Raw genomic sequence first — 22,375 nt, 5'->3', positions numbered from 1 at the left:
AGGCACAGAGAAATGAAATAATTCACCCAAGGGATCTGAACCTAAGCAATCTGACTCCAGAATCTGTGCTCTCAACCATGATGCAGGACGGTTAGTTACACTATTATTATGTGGACATTAATGAAGGACAACAGAATAACGGTATTCTGGGGATGGGGGAGGGTCAGGGAAAATACTGGGTGGACCAGTGATATATGAACTGGCCTTTTCTACCACAAAGGGCTGGTTCCTGTCACAAGCAGTGTTCACCAGTGGTTGAGTACCAAGTGATCTCAGGAAGCGTGTTCCCCCCAAAATCTCTCTCTTACTTAGTTACTGAAGCTTGAAATCACTAAGCCAGGAATAAAAGCCTTCCATTCACACTCCTAAAAATGCAAAAAACGTCTGGGAGAAAAAAACCAAGGGATTGAAATTCCCAGTGAGGTGTAAGTGACTGCTGATATTGCAAACTTTCGGGACAACAGTTTGGGAGAGATAATGAAGGCACGTGAGGTCCTGGCATGGAGTGGGGTGACAGAGATGCTCTGACAGGGGAATGATCCCTGGGTGTGGTGTCAGGGTCCTGGGTGTGAATTGCGGCTCTGCTCTTCACTAGCTGTGTCACTGTGAGGAAGTCTTGTGACTTCTTGGGGCGTCAGCCTCTCCTTCTTCACCAAAGACACTGGTTCAGAACTAAAAAACGTGTTTTAGGAGGCACTTTTCGGAAGGGAGGATTTATGCTTAGAATAGCCAGGAGCTCAGCTCAGCACTAGTGTAAGGATTCCCTTACTCAGTAGCCATTTGTACACATCACTTCTCAATTCTGCATTCAGTGATGTCAAGTTGGTGAGTTGAAATTGGCCATGGTGGGAGTATTTACACCATGGAAACCGGCAAATGCTCTAAATTCCCACCCAACGGCCCCAGAGCCAGTTCTTAAACATTTACTAGCACTCCACTGTCCTTACCCATAAGAAGCTGGGGAGTGTCCTTAGCATTTCCCCCTAAGCACCTGCTGAAATGAGGGACTCCAGGAATGAGTGGGTCAGAGTAGTCAACAGGGCAAGTGTCAGTAGCAAACCCTCTAGCACTTCCAGCATCAGGCCTCTGCCCCCTGAGCCTGACACATCTTCCCAGGCATATGAGTGAGGCCCATCTAGCTGGAAAGAACTGGAAAGGGAAGGATTTTGGATTTTGATTTTTAGGGCTTAATATCTTTAAGAAAGAGGATTTCACCTTGGACTTTAATTCTTCTTTGCAAATTTAACAAACGAGAGAAGTTTGGATTGTTCAAAGTTAGGGCACGTTTAATATTGTTAGCTGGAATCAATGTGTACTTTATGGTTTGCTCTTCAGGGTGACGAGGCTAGACCCAATCTGAGTGGAATAAACAAGAGGGAGAGAATGTTTGGCTTGGGCTGCAGTATGGCCTTGGAGTTAATGTGAGCAATGACCATAGAGGTTAGTGCTGCAGCGGAGGGGGAGAGGGGAGGGGGGAGGGGGCAGAGGCTTCCTTACCCACTACCGCTCAGAAGTGATGGATGGTACTGGGGGAACGTGGGAAGATCCTGACAAGCTGCTGCACTCAGCCCCTAGGGGGATAGCCACACCCTCAAGGACCCAAAGTCTTGGCCATTAAGCTCTATGGATATGTAAGAGGAACACTTATCTTCTCCCTACATTTCTGCTGGAGCCCATGGCAAGACGACACATTTATTTAACAAGCTCTCACATAGTGCCCACTATGGGCCAGGCACTGTTCTAAGCACGTCACAAATACTAATGTATTTAATCCTCATCATAACCCTATGAGTTAGACACCACTGATATACTCAATGTACATATGGGGAATGACCCAGAGAGGCTAAAGAACTTTTGCTGTTAAGTGGTAAAATGAGAATTTGAACTCGGTCTAGGACTAGAGTCTAGTCCTATAGCCACTAAGCTTCAACGCCTCTTAGCTACGGTGTAGCAGAGAGGTTGAAAGCACGGACTCTGGAGCTAATTACCTGTGTTTAAATCCTGTGACCTCTGAGGTCACTACCTGTTCATAGCCATGTGACCTGTGAGGTCACTACCTTCTTTAGTAAGACTGATAAAGTTGACCCTGTGATCCCCCATTGGCCTTTCATGTCTACATCCCCACTGGGGAGGAACCAGAGGGGCAGCAGGGTTGTTAACTACTCCCCCTAAACCTCCAACATACAACATCCCAGGTCCTTCCCAAGGTGCCCCTGTCCATTTCCCCTCTTTTCCACCACATTCCCCTTATTCCAGGAACCTGGGCCATGTACCACTTCCTTAACATACGTGTCCCTACATTTTTGCCCCACTTCTTCCCGCTGAGTAAAATGCCTTCCGTGAACCTCACTGCTGAATGCTGACGTCCTATTGGTGCTTCCTGGGCTGATTCTGCTTCCATCACTTCCACTGGTTGGAATTCAGGCTCCCTTCCCAGTCCTCCCAGGACACATTGACTGTGCCTTGATCATAACAAGCCCTGGTCCTCAAGGAGACCATCACCCTATGAAAGGAAGGGCTGGATCTGGGATCTCTCAGGGCTCTCAGCCTTTCCTGGCTAGAGAGTATCCAGAAAACCCTCTGTGGACCACAGGAAACAAACAGCTAAGCCCGGGGCTCTGGGGAGAGAGAAGAGACTTTAGGTACTAACTTGTCCAGGTCACTCTGCTGCCGCTCGTAGTATCTCATAATCCGGAGGAGCTGGACGTCCTGGCTCAGGAAGCAGGGAGGTATTAGGCCATGGATCCCAAGCTGCAGTCTTTCCTCAAGGGTAAAGGCCATGCCCTGGGGAGAACAAGAAAGAAACACACACACATAAATGGATACGCAGGAAACCAAGGAACAGAAGAGTTCCATCCACAGACAGGCCAAAGTCACTGTGACTCAACAGCAAGGACCCTGGACTCAAATCCCACCTCTGCCACTTAAGTAGCTGGGCAATCTGTGCCAGTTATCTTGACTCTTCTGGGCTCCAGCCTCCTCTTAGAAAAACATGGAAAATATCTATATCATCAGGGGTTCTTCTGGTTTATTTTTTTAAAAATGTATTTTATTTTTAAAACAGTTTTAGATTTACAGAAGAATTGAGAAGATGGTACAGAGAGTTCCCACATATCTCCTCACCCAGTTTCCCCTATTATTAATATCGTCCATCAGTATGGAACATTCGTTAGAGTTAATGAATCAACAGTGATACATTATTATTAAGTAAAGTCCACAGTTTATTCAGATTTCCTTAGTTTCCACCGAATGCCCTTCCTTTGTTATTCCAGGATCCCATCCAGGATCCCACATTACATGGAGTCATCATGTCTCCTTAGGCTCCTCTTGGCTCTGACGTTCCTTGGTTTTGATGACCTGGGAGCATTTTGAAGAGGACTGGTCAGGTATTTTGTACACTATGCCTCTACTGGAATTTGTCTGATGTTTCTCTCATGACTGCAGTGGGGTAATGGGTTTTGAGGAGGACGACCACAGAGGTGGATTGCCATTTTCACCACATCAGATCAAGGCACATACTAGCAACATGACTGGCCACTGTCGATGTTGACCATGATCACTTGGTTGAAGTAGTACTTGTCAGGTCTCTCCACTGTAAAGTTACTTGGAATTCTGCATGGGATATTTGTCTCATTTGTTTGTTCAATCATTCATTTATATTAGAATGAACTCGTGGGTATTTGTTTTATACTCTGGGTTATAATCCAATACTGTCTTATGTATTTTTTTTTGCTCAAATTGTTCTAGCTTTGGCCATTGGAAACTCTTTCAGTTGGCTCTGTGTCCCTTTAACTCCTATAATTTTGCTTGTCCCTTCCCTTCCCTTCCCTTCCTTTCCTTTCCTTTCCTTTCCTCCCTTTCTCTTTTTCATTAGTACTTCTTATTTTCTGCCACTACAAGATGCTCCAGGCTCATCTTGCACATTGCCTGCCCAAGTCCTAGAATCAGCCATTTTTTTCAAAGAGGCTGGATTCCTTTTTGGAGCATGGTATTAGAAACCACAATCTGGGTTCTACTTATTCCTTGTGCTCCTTGCTACTGGAGTTTCTTTGTTTTCAGTCCCTCTCAGCTGACAGAGTAAGGAAATGAATCTATACTAAGCTAAATACCAGTTCATACTAATGTCTCTAACTCTAACCCATTACCACATGGATCTTTCTAGCCTCATCACCTTGCTGGTCTGTCAGTTCTGATTCCAACAGTGAGAGACTTAGCTCCCATCATCTGCCATCTACATGCTTAATTACCCAGTACTGTAATATATATGTAGTGGTATGTTGTTATTGTTTTAATTTGCAACTCCCTGTTGACATATAGTAGTATCAACACTGTTAACCTGTGCTACAGTGGGAGACAACTTGATGAGCTAGAGTATAGTGCTTAAGTGTCATTGTTTTTGCCTTTACTCTTATAAACTCCACACATTTCCGAAGCCACTTAGATCAGCACTTTTCCTTGAACCCCCTTCACTGACAGTTAGATTCTCTTATCACAGTCTGCATTCCTTCCTGGGATCCTCCAACCTATTAAATATTTAAAAATAAATCCGAATACATTAAGGTCCATTGTTTGTACTGTAAAGTTCCATGAGTTTTGACAAAGGCATAATATCACGTATCCATCACGACAGTATTGTACTATAGTACAATACTATACAGTTTCAGTGTTCTAAAATCCCATGTGTTTTACCCATTCATCCCTCCTTCCACTCCCTGAATTTTGGCAAGTACTGATTTTTTCTTTTTTCTTTTTTTTTTACTGTCTCTACAGTTTTGCCTTTTCCAGAACATCATACAATTGGAATCATACATTATGTAGCCTTTTCAGACTGGCTTCCTCTCACTTGGCAATAAGCACATAAGGGTCATCCATGTATTTTTGCGGCTTGATCACTCATTTTTTTAAAATCACTGAATGGCATTCCATTGGTTGTACCACAGTTTGTTTCTCCATTTACCTAAAGGACACCTTGGTTGCTTTCAGTTTTGGGTGAATATAAATAAAGTTACTGTAAACATTCATGTGCAGGTTTTCGTGTGAACATACATTTTCAAAACAGTTGAGTAAATACACAGAAGTGCGACTGCTGGATCACATGGTAAGATTCCACTTAGCTTTTTCAGAAGCTGCTAAGCTGTCTTCCAAAGTGGCTGCATCACTTTGCATTCCCACCAGCAGCAAATGAGTTTCTGTTGCTCCACATCCTCTCTAGCAATTGGTATTACCAGTTTAAAAAATTTCAGTCATTGTAACAGATATGTAGTGGCATGTTATTATTGTTTTAATTTGTAACTCCCTATTGACATATTATGTTGAGCATTTTTTTATATGCTGATTTTTCACCTGTATATCTTCTTGGTAAGGTACTGTTCAGATCTTTCACCTATTTTTTAATTGTTTTTTTCTTATTGTTGAGTTTTAATAGTCTTTTGATCTACAGTTTTAATGCAATCCCTATCAAAATCTGAATGGCCTCTTTTGCAGAAATAGGAAAGCCAATCCTCAAATTCATACGGAATAGCAAGGGGCTTTGAACAACCTAAACCATTAAAAAAAAAAAAGATTTCAAAACTTAACATTAAACTGTGGCAATCAAAATAGTGTGGTGCTTTAAAAAAAGGAAAAAAAACAGTGTGGTACTGGCATAAGTACATATAGATCAACAGAACAGAATCAGAAATAAGAGTCCAGAAATAAACCCATACATCTGTGGCAAGTTGATTCTTGACAAGGATGCCAATTCCATTCAGTGGGGAAAGGACAGTTTCTTCAAGAGATGCAGCTGGGCCAACTGGATTTCCACATGCAAAAGAATGAAGCTGGACTCCTAACTAACTCAAAATAGATCAATAGCCTAAATATAAGAGTTAAAATCATAAAACTCTTAGAAGAAAACATAGGGGTAAGTCTTCATGACCCTGGGTTTGACTATGGATTCTTAGATATGACACCAACAGCACCAGCAGCAAAGAAAAAATTAGATAAATCGACTTCATCTGAAAACTTCTGTGCATAAAGGGACACTATCAAGAAAGTGAAAAGACAATGTACAGGGGCTTCCCTCGGGGCTCAGTGGTTAAGAATCCTCCTGCCAATGCAGGGGACACGGGTTTGAGCCCTGGTTCGGGAAAATCCCACATGCCACGGAGCAACTAAGCCCGTGCACCACAACTACTGAGCCTGTGCTCTAGAGCCCACGAGCCACAACTACTGAGCCCACGAGTCACAACTACTGAAGTCCGTGCACCTAGAGCCCGTGCTCCGCAACAAGAGAAGCCACCGCAATGAGATGGTTTCGTTCTCTGCAACGAAGAGTAGCCCCCGCTCGCCACAACTAGAGAAAGCCCGCACGCAGCAACGAAGACCCAACGCAGCCAAAAATAAAATTAATTAATTAATTAAATTTATATATAAAAAAAGACAACATACAAAATGAGAGAAAATATTTGGCAATCGTAGGTCTGATAACAGTTTAATATCCAGTCTCTAAGTAACTGCTACAACACAACAAAAACAACCCAAGTAAAAAATGGGCAAATAACTTGAACAGATATTTCTCCAAAGAAGATATACAAATGGCCAATAGCATATGAAAAAATATTCAGCATCATTAGTCATTAGGGAAAGTCAAATCAAAACTACAGTGAGATACCGTTTCACACCCACTAGGATGGCTGAACTATAAACCAAAAAACCAAAAAAAAAAAAAGAAAAGAAAACAAAAAACCAAAACACCCCCAGTAAATAACAAGTGCTGGTGAAGATGTGGAGAAACTGGAACCTTTGTACATTGCTGGTAGGAATGTAAAGTGTGGCAGCCCCTATGGAAAAATGGTTTAGCATTTCCTCAAAAAGCTAAACACAGAATTACCATATGACCCCAGTATATAATTCTACTCCTAGTATATGCCCAAAGGAACTGAAAGCAAGGACTTGAACAGTTACTTGTACCCCAATGTTCATTGCAGTATTATTCACTATAGCCAAAAGGTGGAACCCAGGTGACCACCATGTGAACAGATAAACAAAATGTATATACGTACAATAAAATTTATTCAAACATAAAAGAGAATGAATTCTGATACATGCTACTTCATGGATGAACGTTGAAAACATTATGATACAGAAGGACAGATACAAAAGGAAAAATATTGTATGATTCCACTTACATGAAATATCTAGAATAGGCAAATTCATGGAGGCAGAAAGTAGATTAGGATTACTAAAGGCTGGGCGGTGGGGAAGTGGTGGGTGAGTTATTACTTAATGGTTACAGGGTTTCTATTTAGGGCAATGAAAAAGTTTCAGAAACGGGCAGTAGTGACGGTGGCACAACATTATGAACGTACTTAATGACAATTAATTGTACAAATGGTTTAACCAAATTTTGCTGTAAACATATATATATACTTTACCACAACTTAAAAAGTTAATAATGGATTATCTCCCAAACCACTGAATTGTGTACTTTAAATGAGTGAATTGTGTGGTATGTGAATTACAACTCTATAAAGCTGTTTTAAAAGAATTCTTTGCATATTTCGGATACAAGTCCTGTATCAGACATGTGTTTTGTAAATATTTCTTCCAGTACGTGGCTTGTCTTTTCATTCTCTGACTGGTGTCTTTCACTGAACAGCATTTTCTGGTTTGGGCACTGGCAGGGAGAGATGGGGGACAAGTAGGACGTCATGGAATCTGCTCCCTGGCCCAGTGAAGCCCTCTGGGGACAGTGTCTGCTGGCAGAAGTTGCAGGACCTGTTCTCATAAGGGATACTGAGGGACATGGGGACCCCAGCTGCCCTGCCTTTAACCTGAAATGATAATGTACAACACACTGTGAAAAAGAGACACCTTTTCCGTGTAGAACTCTGGGTGGCTCTGCTGAATGAGGGCTGCCCTAGCACTGCCTAGAAGCTCCTGGTGGAGGCTTCCTCAGCTTCCCCAACCTTCTCACTGTGGCGATGGCCACAGTGGCAAGCCCCAGAGTGGCTCCATGGGTGGCACACATCAACAAGGAAAGGACCAGAATCCCCATGGCGGGGATTGTGTAGGGGGCGGAGAACAGTTTTTAATTAACTAATTCATTAATGAATACTGTTATTATGACCCCCATTGTAGTCAAGGCTGATGATACCTGGGGCAACGCTGTTTAAGCTCCCTATTCATAATAAGCCCCAAGTAACGCAAGGTTCCTCCTAGAAGTGAAGGCTGTGGGGTGATAAGTGAGAATTAAATGACGCTGATGGCTGTCTAGCTTCCCCAGACTCCTATGGGGAGGGGAAGCTTGAAAAGGTAGGAAGCATCAGCTCCACTCATTCCTCCACCAGCTGGAAAATACCTCATCTACCATTATTACAAGTGTTTTTACAGGGAGTTTAATAATGACAGGGCGATTCAAGCCCATATATTGATCAATCCCACCTAGCTGTTGCTATCATCAGCTCTAAGAAAAGGACTAATAAATACCCAATCTCACTCCATCCCTAACAATCACCTTGTGAGGAAGTTTTGCAGCCTCTACTGTACAGATAAGACAGCTGAGCATGAGAGGTTATATGATGCTCCTGAAGTTGCATAGTTATTACCCCATATTTTATTGCTTGCTAAACCAGGATGCATCTTTTTTTTTTTTTTGCGGTACGCGGGCCTCTCACTGTTGTGGCCTCTCCCGTTGCGGAGCACAGGCTCCGGACGCGCAGGCTCAGCGGCCATGGCTGACGGGCCCAGCCGCTCCGCGGCATGTGGGATCTTCCCGGACCAGGGCACGAACCCGCGTCCCCTGCAACGGCAGGCGGACTCTCAACCACTGCGCCACCAGGGAAGCCCCAGGATGCTTCTTATAATCAGTAAGTCCGTTCGGTGTGATAATCTCTTCCCTGATGATTTCTTTGACTAGGGATAAGTCACAGTCAACATTTGATCACAGGCTCTATTTTTGCCACTTATATAGTGTACACCCTGCCAGGACCTTGGTGAGATGGACCTCAGAAAATGTGAGTTGGGATGGTGAGGGGTGAAAGAGGAGTGGAAAAAAAGAGAAATAGAGTGAAAAAAGCGAATATTGGCTATTCCCTATTTCCTCTTCGTTTTTCTTTGTAACCTCGGAATATCCGAAACTATGAATTCTGGCTCCTATTATAATTCTGGCTTTTATAAAGTAATAACGATCACTCAGCTTATCAAAATCCTGAGGAATTGTTCCTCCTCTCAGAAGAACTGCTGGAACTGTTAGAAAGACCTATCGGGATACGCTCGACTCTGTTTGAAAGTATGACTCATGGAGCAAAGTACTCTCCGCACATAAAATTCCCAACGTTTTCTTCATCAAAGCCCAAAGTCACCAGTTCATAAATTCCCTGTGCTGGCTACCAGCTTTGCAAGCATGGTATGACACCTAGGTCCTTGATCCTTTTGCAGGAAACAGCTTGCCCTGGAGACTGGGCACTCTCACTAAACACCATCAAGCAGGTGAGTCTTCACTGGCTTAGTAAAGACTGGGTTTGTCTCTCCTTGGCTGTAGGATCCCAGGCAGGCCCGGCATTTAATTATGACATCATCTTTGTTAATGACCACTGTGGCTTTTAATAAGAGTCTGCTTCTTTCTACAAGAACTAAGTGTTTCTCTTGTCTGACTGCCACCAACTTCTTTTGTATTTCAGGAAAAAGTATGACTGTTTAGCAACTGGTAATTTCAGGGATTAAAAAAAATACTTCTAGAAACTTCTTTTCTTCCTGCAGCTAATGTTAAGGCAACTTCAGATTTACAAGTTTGCAAAGCAGAAATGCAGGCACTTTAGCTTTACCATGGCTTCCAAAATAGGATAGGCACAAGACAATTCAATCGGGTGTAAGGGAAAAGTATTAGAACTTACATTTCTCTACGAAAAAAATAAACTTTACTAATTGGCACTCAGGCTCTTGGTCTGTATGTCAAAAAGTCACAATTCCCATAAGGTATACCAGAAGTCCTAAGGTAAGAGTAGGGTTTGTACAACTTGGAGGAGTTGACAGTGGGGGGCCTTATTCATTCTTACTACATTGAGAATCTACAGTTTCTCTATGCCTAGTTAAATAGAGTTTGGGGTCATATTATCTAGTTTTAACAAAGTCCTCAAAATAGGACAAATGGCTTTTAAAAAATGGCTGACTTTCTTAGCAGAGAGCAAGCTTGTGGTGTTCAGCCAGGACACACCAGTAAGGACCTACTAGTTATGACTCTTTTGAAATATCTGAATCGCTACAGAGCCACTGCTCTGACTACTCCCCCCAGTCAGGTGCCCCTCCCAACCTGCTCTGGCTTCTCCCAGGGAACCTTTGGAACCTCCCCAAGATCCAGCAACCAATGGGTTAATGTTTAGCAAAGCAGGTGGCTTCCAGATCCTGCTGCAGCACTAAAGGCCTGCGACTGTTTTGATTGGTCAGTGCCTACGCTGAACCAGTGTTAATCTTTTAACCATCAACCTATTTTATCATCTTTACTGAATGAGCATCCCTGGCTCAGCCAGTAAATTCCACCCATGGGCTCAACCCTGGACAAAACTTACTGGCATCAGAGAGAAGATATTTGAACAGATCCCACCATCAAATGGCACGGGTCAAAGGCAGCGAGCCCATCAGCCTCCTGCTGTCCAGAGACCCAGGCTTCCCAGTGCTTCTCAAAAACTGACCTTTCCCGGCTTCCCTGGTGGCGCAGTGGTTGAGAGTCCGCCTGCCGAGGCAGGGGACATGGGTTCGTGCCCTGGTCCGGGAAGATCCCACATGCCGCAGAGCGGCTGTGCCCGTGAGCCATGGCCGCTGAGCCTGCGCTCCACAACGGGAGGGGCCACAACAGTGAGAGGCCCGCGTACCACAAAAAAACCAAAAAACAAACAAAAAAACCCTGACCTTTCCCAGCCTGAGGTCTCCCAAGCCCCTCTTGGTGATCTGCCTATTGCCTCTGGATCCAGAGCCTTGCTGTACGCTTGACAATCTCTTCTCATTCACTCTTCAAACATTTATGAGTTCCTACTTTGTGCTAGGTGTACCCTGTTAGGCACTAGGGAGTCCTGAAAGGAACAGGAGCCGGTGACTGTGCTCCTGAGTCTTCTGGCAAAGACACGTGGATTAACATGTACTGGTGATCCTGGGCCTCTGCCTCGGGCAGGCCACTTCTCCAACCTATGAAATGGAAAGCTGCCTGTTTCATGTCTGTGGGATTAAATGAAATAACGTGAGTGAAATGCTCAGCACGGGTGCTGGCACACAGGAAGCGCTCAGTGAACGCCAACTGTTCTCCTTATTACCATTACTATTTGTTCATGGGGCAGGGTGACACAAGACAGCTCATTAGCGATGCATGAGATAAGCCCTGAAGGGTGGTCAGGGGCTCATCCTGCAGAAGGGGGCTGGAGGAACAGGGGCTGAAGTGCCGTCGCCACATCCAGCGTAACCACTTGTCTGATGGCCCAGGCAAGGCTCCATGCACTTGCTCCGTCCTCCACCCCACCCAACAGGCACACTCACTCTGGCTGCCATGCCCTGACTCACGTCAGGACCCCTGTCCTCCTTGTTCTGACTGCTTCCTCCGTCCATCCATCTTCCAATCCCCAGTAGAGGCTGCCCCTCCAGGAGGCCTTCCCTGATGCCCCATCTCACGCAGCTCTCCATCTTCTCTAAGAGTCATTGTCATACAGTTTAGCACATGAAGGGCATTTCCTGTTTGATTTCTTGACCGTTCATTAATGACCAGATAATAAACTTGAGGTAATGGGAAGCAGACACTCTGAAGCAGCTAACAACAGGATGGAGCACAAAAATATCGTCACCAATAACAAGAGCAACTGTTAGCTTTCACTGAGCATCCGCTGGGTTGGGTCAGGCACTGAGGCAGGCACTTCATACTGGTCATCTCATTTAACCCTCACGGCAACCCTGAGGTAACAATCTGAGGATTATTATCCCCATTTTATGGACTAGGAAACTGAGGCCAGAGGGGTAACTTGCCCAAGGTCACACAGTAGGTCGATGGAAAAACCAGGAGTAGAACCCAGATCCATACGCTTCCAAAGTTCATACTCGTTCCTCTGTGCTAATCAGCTGCTCCTGAGACTGGACAGATTAAACAGGTTGTCGACTGAGTTGGCTTTGATTTGACTGGAGATAGAATAATTCTGCTTCTGCAAATGGAGCCAGTTACCTTAATGGTTCAGCCACTGCTAAGTGCTCCTCTGTATTAGCACCAGACTGGTCAGCCTATCTGCAAACAGGAGTGTTTGTACATCTGCGATTATGTACTTGGTCCATGACATACACGTAGCCATGTTTCCTCAGAGCAGCGTCGTTACTGGAAGGAAGGATTAGCAGGCACACGTGTACCAGTAAAGGTTTCTGTTCCAGCACCGTTACGTCATGCTCTGAGCTGACTGCTTATGCCACAGCTGGCCAGCTTCTTCCCTCAGTCAACGGCAACAGCAGAGAGGAGCCGCTGCCGGGACAGAGCTGGGGGCAGTCAGCTCCGAAACTGTACAGTGGAAGCTGACCAGCTGTTAGGGGACCGGAAGGCATTTCCTCCTCCTTCTGCCTAGTCTTGGGACTTTTATGAGTTAGGGTGACATGGACTCCAGTTGGAGACAGGAAGTGGGATTACTGAGGCTGCTGTTCTCTGACTGAACCCCAGGTTTATGAGGGCCCCTGAGCACACGTCTGGGATGGATATATGGGGGTCTTAGAAACACAGGCATCGGGAAGTCTTAGCAGACACAGCCCTGAGAATGGCCTTCCTCCCAGACATACTTCTGTGATCAGGTGCAAAATTACAGATCCAGAAACACAGTGTAAATTCCCGAAAGGAGAGTGGACGATACGCTACTCCTTACTGCCCAGAACCAACCCGAAACAAGTTTTGGGTTCAGAGACTGGGCTTTGGTGCTGCAAATGTATGGAGGCTGCCTGTAACCGTTCCACCTATGATGTGCACAGTTCTTGTTCTAGTGGGATTACGCTTCCATTTTCCTTCCATCGGATAACCAGCAGGATGCAGAGGTGCTGCCCTCACACAGCCCGTATGGGGGAAGGGAACCATAAGAAAAAAGCTCTACATTCAGTCCCTCTACTTTCTGGCTGTGTGATTCTGGAGAAAGTGGCTGCACCTCTCTGAGTTTGCTGCATTCACTGGGTGGTTGTGCCAGTCGGATAAGAACATTGAGATGCTGGCATCTCTTTGTAAATTCAAAGACATGGCAAAAAGATTTTTCAAAGGCTGTGACTAAGCAGGTTAGCAACTGCACTTTATGGTATTTATTTCCTTTCTTGTCTGTTTTCCCTGCAAGACAATAAGACTTTTGCGGGCAGGGACGATGTCTAATGAATCGTGTGCCCCTCTGCCGAGCACGTCTTGCGTATTTTTACGCTTTATTGTTTCTAAAATGGTCTCATGTGGTTTACGTCATTTGACCCCAAACAGGGCAGGTGTTATTATCCCCATTTACAGAAGAGGTAGTTGAGGCCCAGGTGGGTCAATGTCATGCTGAGGGCGTGTGGCCAGTACAAGCCAGTCAAAAGCATGTGACAATAATGGCTCTTTCAATTGTTTTGCCATTGGAAGACTAGTTTACACAAAGTTGTTGGATAAGGGCCAACGTGGAAGAGAAATGGAGGAGTCTGCTCCTGAAATGCTTGGTGACTCTAGGATTTTGTCCTAAGTGAACAAGGTAACAGAGGTGGCTAGTTGGAAGGCTTATGAATCATTCTGTTGGCAAAATTCCCCGCGGCGGTTTGAATGCTTCAGACCCTCTCTTCCCAAGAGGCTATGATTTAAAACTTAAATAATATTGTTCTTGGCACCCTGAAGGCCCTCTAACTCAGCTGGACCTCCACAGGGTAATGGGACAGGAAGGTGATGGGCAGGGGAGCCGCTGAGGACAGGGGAGTACCGCTTCCTTCCTCCAACAGCTAGACGGCTCCTTGACGAGTCCAGCCTGGGAGGACTGGGTCAAAAAGTGAACTACGACCAGGAGGAATAAAGCAAACAGACACTGAACAGGCATTGTGCATGCATGCCTGGTGCGTGCCGTCAAGTGGGTAGGGGTGCCAGCGCTGGACGTGAGGCCGACCAAGGACAAGTTCATCTTACAGGGCAACTGTCCAGCAAATTGTTGTTAACCTGTTCCAGCCCTGATGTTATAATCAAATCCTCCTCCTCCTGGGCCTTGGCCTCAACTCCGCTGCCCCATCAGGTGAACCAGAGAGGAGGTCATTCTGCCCAGGAGACAGAAGACCAATGTGCATACAGGGGATCAGGGTAACCAGTCTCCTTCTCTGTGGTGACAGCAGGAGGCGGGGCTGAAAGTTAAAAGCTGAAGTACTGGGAATGCTTTCTGAACTGTATTTCCATTTTTAAATTAGATTTATATTAAAAGAAAGGGAAAGGAGAAATGTAGAACCTCAAACCATGTGAGTTTTTCTTCTTACCAGTGCTTAGTTTACATCATCAACATTAAATGGTTTCATTATTTCCTCCTGAGATAGAGTCTAATCCTTGCACTTAATGAATCTGAGAATCTCTTTAAAAATTTCTCAGCTCAGAAACATGATCGGCTCTGGGACCTCTGTGCTTAGGGTCCACAGGTACTTAGTTAATCAAATCATTCTTTCCTATTGGTGATTTCCTAAAAGGTCACTGGAATTCCTACAATCGTGGCTCGGCTATTCTAGAGTGACGTTGTGTCCTCTGAAGGAAGCGAGGTTGACATTCAAAGAGAACTGCAGGGTGACCTCTCCTCCAAATGTCTCAAAATAAACAGCTCTATGCCCAAGGCTATATTTAGTGCCATTAGCTACCAAGCTCTTGTAAAACCTCTATCCTGTGATAAGTACAGTCAATATTTAAAGTCTTCTTTAAAGGACAAAGGAACAGCTTATTCTAAATTTATTCTGATTGACTAAATACACCACTGAATGACTGATTGGGTCACTGTTGAATAGTCTGGAAATTTAATTTGCTTTTACAGATGAATATTCAGTTTGTAGGCTGGTTTATATCTTATAGCTTCTATTAAATTAATAAAGATTTTAGTACCATTTTTTAGTGCCTACTAAAGGACAGGCTGTGTAGATATTGAATGAACCAATTTGAATTTTAGCCTTCTACAATATCCATATGAAGTATAATATCTGCCCAAGGTTATACAGTTAATAAGTTGTGGAGCTGGAACACAGACTCAGGTCTGTGTGCCACTAAAGTCCATATTTGTAATCACTATTTTGCACACATCGTTTTGCATCCTTTGTTGTGATTTGAACATTTTGCAATAACGTTTGTCAGCCACGTTAAAGACAGTTTGATCAGTCTACTAAAGTGAGACTTTCTTGGCTCGCCTTATCCCACTAGACCCCAGCCTATTACCTTTAACACCTTCTCTAGAGGGAAAGGGGAAAAGCATTCAGCAACATTTAGTGTTCTTTCCCCAAAGATGGGAGAACGACAAGGGCTGGGAACAGAAGAGAAATATTCACCCCAGGAGAAATAAATACGGCTGAGTCTATCAAACCAGCTCTGACTGTGAAATCAATTTAACAGGGAGCAACCAATATTTAAAAAATGATGTAGACTTGAGCAGAAAATACCAGGTTGTATCACATTTGGCATGGACAAGTATCGTTTTGCTAAACTTTTGCTTAATTTCAAGTGTATGTGTGTGCATGTATGTGTGCGTGTATATTGTGTACTGTGTACTGGCTTGTGATGTAAAGTGTATTTTTTGTGTGTGTGTGTGGTACGCGGGCCTCTCACTGCTGTGGCCTCTCCCGTTGCGGAGCACGGGCTCAGCAGCTATGGCTCACGGGCCCAGCCGCCCTGCGGCATGTGGGATCTCCGCGGACCGGGGCACGAACCCGCGCCCCCTGCCTCAGGCAGGCGGACTCTCAACCACTGCGCCACCAGGGAAGCCCCTGTAAAGTGTATTTTTAACTGAAGGTTGTGGTTTAAACGTTGTGAGAAACACCGTAGCACAGGATAATGATTACGAGTGATGGAGTCTGACTGCAAAAGACTGAATGCCAGCTCTGACCCTTACTAGATGCACCTGGGTACGTTACCTAACTTTTCGGGTTTCAGGTTCCTCCTCTGTAAAACCGGGCTGATAACAGTATGCACTTCATAATGTGTGTCACACGTAGCAGTGTATCTGATGCTTAGTAAGGCCTCACTAAGTAAATGTCAGCTATCGTTATTTCAAACAAAGCAGGTTGGGTGATAATTTGTTGGCAAAAGCAATGCTTTGTATTATGTCTCCAGAATCATTTCAATTCCAGACACAGACATCCATCTGCTTCCTGGGCATCCCGACCTACATGTCTCATAGGCCTGTCAAACACCACATGTTGCAAATCAAACTCATCTTCCAGGCCAAACCTCCCTCCCACACTCTCTACTCAGCAATGGTATCACACGGTAGCTCATTAGAAATTTGAATCATCCTGGATTCCTCACAACTCAGTCCAAATTTGCAGTCATTACCAAATCTAGGTGATTTTCTATCTCCTGAATAGTTTGAGACAGAGTTTGAGATTCCTCTTTTATCCACCTTCCTCATTCTCATCCTCCTTTTTTTAAGATCGACATCATCCCCGGTCTGCTCATAAACGAATGGCTCTGCAAGTCCTGGCCTCCAGTCTGAACGCCCCCCATTCCTCGCTCTCATCGTCCCACCCCTGGAATACACCTTTCAGAACTTGCCAGACTGACATTTTCCAAAAACCAAATTTGATAATTTCACTCTCTAACTTAAAACATCTTTATCTGACCTAGAGATTATCATATTCAATACTAAGTGATGTAAGTAAAACAAAGACAAATATATATGACTTATATGTGGAATCTAAAAAAATGATGTGAACTTATTTAAAAAACATAAATAGACTCACAGACATAGAAAACAAACTTTTGGTTACCAAAAGGGAAAGGGGGGTGGGATAAATTAGGAATCTGGGATTAACAGGTAACACAATACTATATATAAAATAGATAAACAACAAGAACCTACTGCATAGCATAGGGAACTATATTCAATGTATCGTAATAACCTATAAGGGAGGGACTTCCCTGGTGACGCAGTGGTTAAGAATCCGCCTGCCAATGCGGATTCGGGCCCTGGTCCGGGAAGATCCCACATGCTGTGGAGCAACTAAGCCCGTGCGCCTAGAGCCCGTGCTCCGCAATTAGGGAAGCCACCGCGACGAGAAGCCCGCGCACTGCAACAAAGAGTAGCTCCCACTCGCCACAACTAGAGAAAGCCCACTTGCAGCAACAAAGACCCAACACAGCCAAAAATAAATAAATAAATAAAATAAATAAATTTATATATAAAAGAAAATAACCTATAAGGGAAAAGAATCTGAGCAAGAATATATGTGTGTGTTATGTGTGTGTGTGTGTGTGACTGAATCACTTTGCTGTACGCCTGAAATACTGTAAATCAACTATACTTCAATAAAAAATCTTTATCAAAGCCTGCAGCGCTTTTCGTAAGCTGTGCATCATTCTTGGCTTCATCTCCTGCCAACCTCCATGAGAAGCCCTCAACATAGCGAACTCCTTTACCATTCCCAGAGGAAGTGGGCATTTTCGTGCCTGTGTGTGTGTCCACGTGCTGGTGCCTCTGCTGAGCATGCTCTTCTATGCCTGTCCACTAATCACTCTAGTGCACAGAAGGATGAAAGGTTATTGACCTAAACTTACAATTCGCAAAATTCAGTGTACCTGGGGAGCACCTGGGTTGCTGGTTTAAAATTCAAGTCCTAGGCCTGTACCTGTGAATGCTGATTCCTGCAGAGTCGGGGCTTTTCACCTGCACCCCCGGTGATAATGAGGAACTGCCCCAGAAGAGGAGACAAAAGTTTTGCCCAAATTCTAATCCACCGCACACGAATTCAGGAGTATAGGTGAGTATATTGTCCTGGGGAAATATCTCAGTAGAAACGCAATCATGAGAATTTCTGAAGGAGGTGGGGCTGAGGCGGGTGGAGGCTGACTTATTAGTAAAGATTTATCTTTCGGGATGTGCAGCAATGACAAGAAGGAAAATGCTTCTCTTTAATATAATTATCTGTTAATGCTATTGCCTGAAAATACGAAGACTGCATACGGCCAAAGCACAACGATGGCACTAATCATCACACACTGTTGTCTAGCAAGGTCTCTCTTTGTCCCTAGTGGAAAACCCTGATGGGAGTCCTGACACTGGGTAAGTTTATAACAGAGAGAAAATCGGCTGCCACACCTATGCACAAGACAGGAGCCGAGTTCTTTCCACTGGGTCTGAATCAAAGGGATTTCTCCGTTATTTTCCCTAGTAAGAAAAAAAAGAAAGAAAAGAAGAGAGAGAGAACAGAAGCTTCAAGTTAAGTATCTGGGCATTCTGGGTAGTTACACGTTGGTGAGAAATCAAGATCATTAAACATTGGTGAGAAATCAAAACCAGTGACTGGCTTTTTATAGGGAACAAATCTCTGAAGTATTTTTATGGATGAAAGTTAATGCAAACCAGATAACCTGAGGCTTGCAGATAAGGACCTTAGGAAGCTTTTCTCACTGCTGCCTCTGCTGAGCTGTCCGCCACCTGGTCCACCCTTCTTACTCATTCACTCATTCACTCATTCAACTAGCAGGTACTGTGTGACGTACATAATTCTAGGCGCAGGTGAGAGATGGCAAAGCAGTAGGGAAAATTAACACAGATGACACAAGACAAAGTGATTCATCATTCATTCAAAGGAACAAAACAAGGGGGTGCCACTCATTTGGCAAAAATTTGTTAAGTAGCTACTTTGTGCAAGGAAATGTGCTAGGCATGGGGATGCAGCTGTGTGAAAGAGAAGTGCCCATCCCCATAGGGAAGACAAGTAGTCAATAAATAATTACCACGTAATTATTTCATGATAAGAAATACTACCGAGCAGATGCAGAGGATGCTATGAAAGCATGGAAGGAACTGGGAGCCCTGATGTAGTTTCCTTTGGGGGAAGGGTGACTAGGAGAGCCTTCCCTAAGGAAGCAACCTTTGAGATGTGATATGAAAGACAAAGAGTTAATTAGGCCAAGTGCCAGGATAGAGTTGAGCAGAGAAACATCCTAAATGGAGAAGAAACAGCATGTTCAACGTTCAGAAAGGGGAGGCAGGACCAAGATGGTACAGTGTGTGGGCAACTTTGCTAAGGACTTGGGTTTTCAGCCTCAAGGATAGAAAGGTTTTAAACAGAAGAGACATAATTTGCTGTGTGTGTGTGTGTGTGTGTGTGTGTGTGTGTGTGTGTGTGTGTCGGGGGAAGATCACTATGGCTACAGCAAAGAGAATTGGGGCGATATCACTGCCATGGTAACCGGGTGGATGACTGTGGTGGCTGGGAGATGGGACGCTAAGCAATGAGGATTTTGCAGTGGAGGAGGGGCTGGAAGGAAAGGAACGCATCTCAAATTGAACTTGGTACACGATGAGTTTGACAACCTTTGAAACATCCATCTGGAAATGTCAGGCAGTCAGCTGGGTATCTGGAAATCTGGGTAGGGCTAGAGAATGAATTTGAAAATTTTTAGCAAATCGGTGGTATCAGAAACCACAGCGGGGATATATTCCTCTATGGAGAGAGTTCAGAGTGAGAAAGAATCCTAGGTCTAAGCTTTGAGAAACTCCAGCATTTGAAGGCTGGATAAAAGGGAATAAGCCAGGGGAGCAGACTGAGAAGAAGCAGCTGAAAGGTAGAAGGGGAACCAGAAGATGGGTTGTCACAAGATGGCCCAAGAGAACAGTGTTTCAGGAAGGCAGGAGTGGTCAACTCTGCTGAATTTCTCTGAGAGGTCAAGTAATACGAGGACTGAAAACTGTCCGCTGGATTTAGCCAAGTGGAGGTTCCCTGTAAGCCAGGGAAGGTCGGCTGCAGTCGGACTTCTGTGGTTTGAAGAGAGAGCAGGACGGTAGGAAAGGGAATCAGCAAATGCACACAATTCTTACAAGAAGGTCAGCTACTAATGAAGAGTGGTTTACGGTGGAGAGACGTGAGCATGTTTAGGTGCTGATGGGGTGGATTCCTCAAGAAGGGAGAGAATGGGAGCCACAGCCTGGCCGGCGAGGACTGGCCATAGACAGAGGAGGCCACCTCAGCAGCTGTAGCAGAAGGGAAGGAGGGATGCACAAGTGAAGGTGCTGTGTGCTTACAGGCTCAATGGGGAAATTATCTGCCGGGAGTGAGGATTGGGGATTTCGGAGTAGGGAAGTTTTGAAAGAAAAGTTGTGAAACGGTGAGAGCAAGGTGGTCAGAGAAACAGGAGACTTCTGAGCACTGAAAAGGGGGTGACAATAAATACAGAGTTGTACACTTTTTCCTGCTGCGTGTTTTCTTCTAGCATGGCATGGAGGAAGCAAAACTGAATTCTTTGCTTTCTCCACGCCATGCTGTGTTATCGAGGGTTGTGATTTTTCTCAAAAGAGTTCAATGAAAAGATATAGAGGCAAAAAGTAGAGGGTACTGTCAGGAAGAGCAGGAATGATGGACCATGGACTTGAAGCAGGACTGGACGAGGTCCGTGGGCAAGAGCGATGACCGGCATAGGCAGAGGGCTGAGTGGCCTGGAGACTGTGGTGAGTTCAGAGGGCGTGGCTGACCAGGCAGCATCTCTGGTCAGAGAGTGTTGTTAGAATCACTGATTTCTATGATTTCAGTGATTCACAGAGAGGAATTTCACATGATGCCAAGGTCCAGGGTGTGACTATGGGAATGGCTCAGGGGAAATGCAGAGGGCAGTTATTCCAGTTGGGAGAGGCCTGGGTTTTGGAGGAACCGGCCTTTTTTTTTTTTTTTCTGTACGCAGGCCTCTCACTGCTGTGGCCTCTCCCGTTGTGGAGCACAGGCTCCGGACGCGCAGGCTCAGCGGCCACAGCTCATGGGCCCAGCCGCTCCGCGGCATGTGGGATCTTCCCAGACTGGGGCACGAACCCGTGTCCCCTGCATCGGCAGGCGGACTCTCAACCACTGTGCCACCAGGGAAGCCCCGAACCAGCCCTTTGATGCTGAAGTCATCCAAGATGACGGCAGGATTGGGGTGGAGAAAGTCTATAAGCTGGTGCCAAGGTCCTCAATGAACGGAAGGTGGTAGACGACAGTGATGAAAAGGAGAAAAGGTCAGTTGCTCTCTGAGTAGCGCAACTCTTAGAAAAGGCACAGAGAAGCGGTTTTTGCTGCTGTGGAAGTTATTTGTTTAAATAAGAGGATGGGAAAGGGCAGTTCTAAAAGTTTCTATTCTTGAGAAATAAAAGGCTATCCACCTTTGTCCTGACTTGGAAGGTTGAGGAGTGTGAAAGTAGCATGGGAAGGGTTTGGGAGAAACAGTCAACTCAGGTTGGGGGTAGGTTTAAGTTAATAGATGGAGGTGGAGATAACGTCCTAGAAGGGACAGAAGATGTAAGAGAAGGTCATTATTCCTGAAATCCAGGTGGAAGGGTATGGGGTGGAGAATGGAAAGCTGGGTCAGGGGCAAGGATGTACGGACATGACAGTTTGACAGAGAAAGAGACGCAAATAAAGGAGCAGCTGGGAATGTGAGGAGAAGGGGGCTGATCGCTTGGCGTTACAAAGGAGGTAGACAGGAGGGCTTTGCAAAGGAGGTCATGTCTAGCTGAGATCACGTAGAAGTTCCGCCGATGGGCGAGGGGAGGGGAGGTACTCCAGGTAAGAGAATCAGCGTGCGCAGTGATGCAGAGGCCTGGGAGGTGTGCTGCACAGGGCCAGTGCAGCTTGCTTCAGTGGGGCTGCTGGGCAGAGCAGCGGTGGAGATCAGGCCAGAGACCTGGGCAGGCACAGGGCAGGCAGGCCCAGGTCATGGAGGGCTTTGGGGTCCAGCTGAGGGCCCTGTGACTTAGGGAGCTCCTGCAGGCTTTTAAGTGGGGACAAGGCATGATCCCTGGTTACGTCTGTTCCAGACAAGTGGGTCTCTTGGCTCTCCTCATTGCCCCCTCCATGCTTTGGCTCATACGGTTCATGGGGAGTCCAGCCTCAACCCTCCTACTCATCCCTGAGAACTAACTCAAGTCTTAGCCCTGGAATAAAGCCTTTCATGACTACTCCAGTCCACAAATGTTTTCATTGTTACAGTCAGAATCATACCCCAAAAGAAAGGCAGTGGAAAAGGCCACCATTCACCATTTGTGTTAGCAAGTGTCTTCCTCATGCATTTAGAGGAACACCTGGTAAGACATAAAATTATAATTATGAGAGAGTAACCTGTCTCTCTTCTAGAAAGAAGGCAGAACAAGAGTCATTCCTAGAGCACTGGAAAAAAGGATTCCTTCTCTTTTCTGTTTTCCTAAGCAAAAAAAAAAAAAAAATAAGTGAGTACTTTCAG

General features: G+C 45.1%; 1 protein-coding gene across 6 annotated transcripts in view; it reads right to left on the bottom strand.

The window, feature by feature from the left end:
* ME3 (malic enzyme 3) overlaps positions 1-22,375 on the bottom strand; it is a 297,110-nt gene that overhangs the window by 99,744 nt on the left and 174,991 nt on the right. For 5 of the 6 annotated variants that reach the window (XM_032641780.1, XM_032641779.1, XM_032641778.1 and 2 more), the window contains one exon: positions 2,651-2,784. In XM_032641780.1, coding sequence (XP_032497671.1) covers positions 2,651-2,781 — 131 coding nt within the window. In that variant the 5' untranslated portion in view covers positions 2,782-2,784. Of the gene's footprint in view, positions 1-2,650; positions 2,785-8,971; positions 8,978-22,375 lie in introns of those variants that run through there. The other variant, XM_032641782.1, reaches the window with a different exon arrangement.

Source organism: Phocoena sinus, chromosome 8 (genome assembly GCF_008692025.1).
Source record: "Phocoena sinus isolate mPhoSin1 chromosome 8, mPhoSin1.pri, whole genome shotgun sequence".
NCBI classification, from domain to species: Eukaryota; Metazoa; Chordata; class Mammalia; order Artiodactyla; family Phocoenidae; genus Phocoena; species Phocoena sinus.
This window is presented reverse-complemented; position numbering and strand designations above follow the sequence as displayed.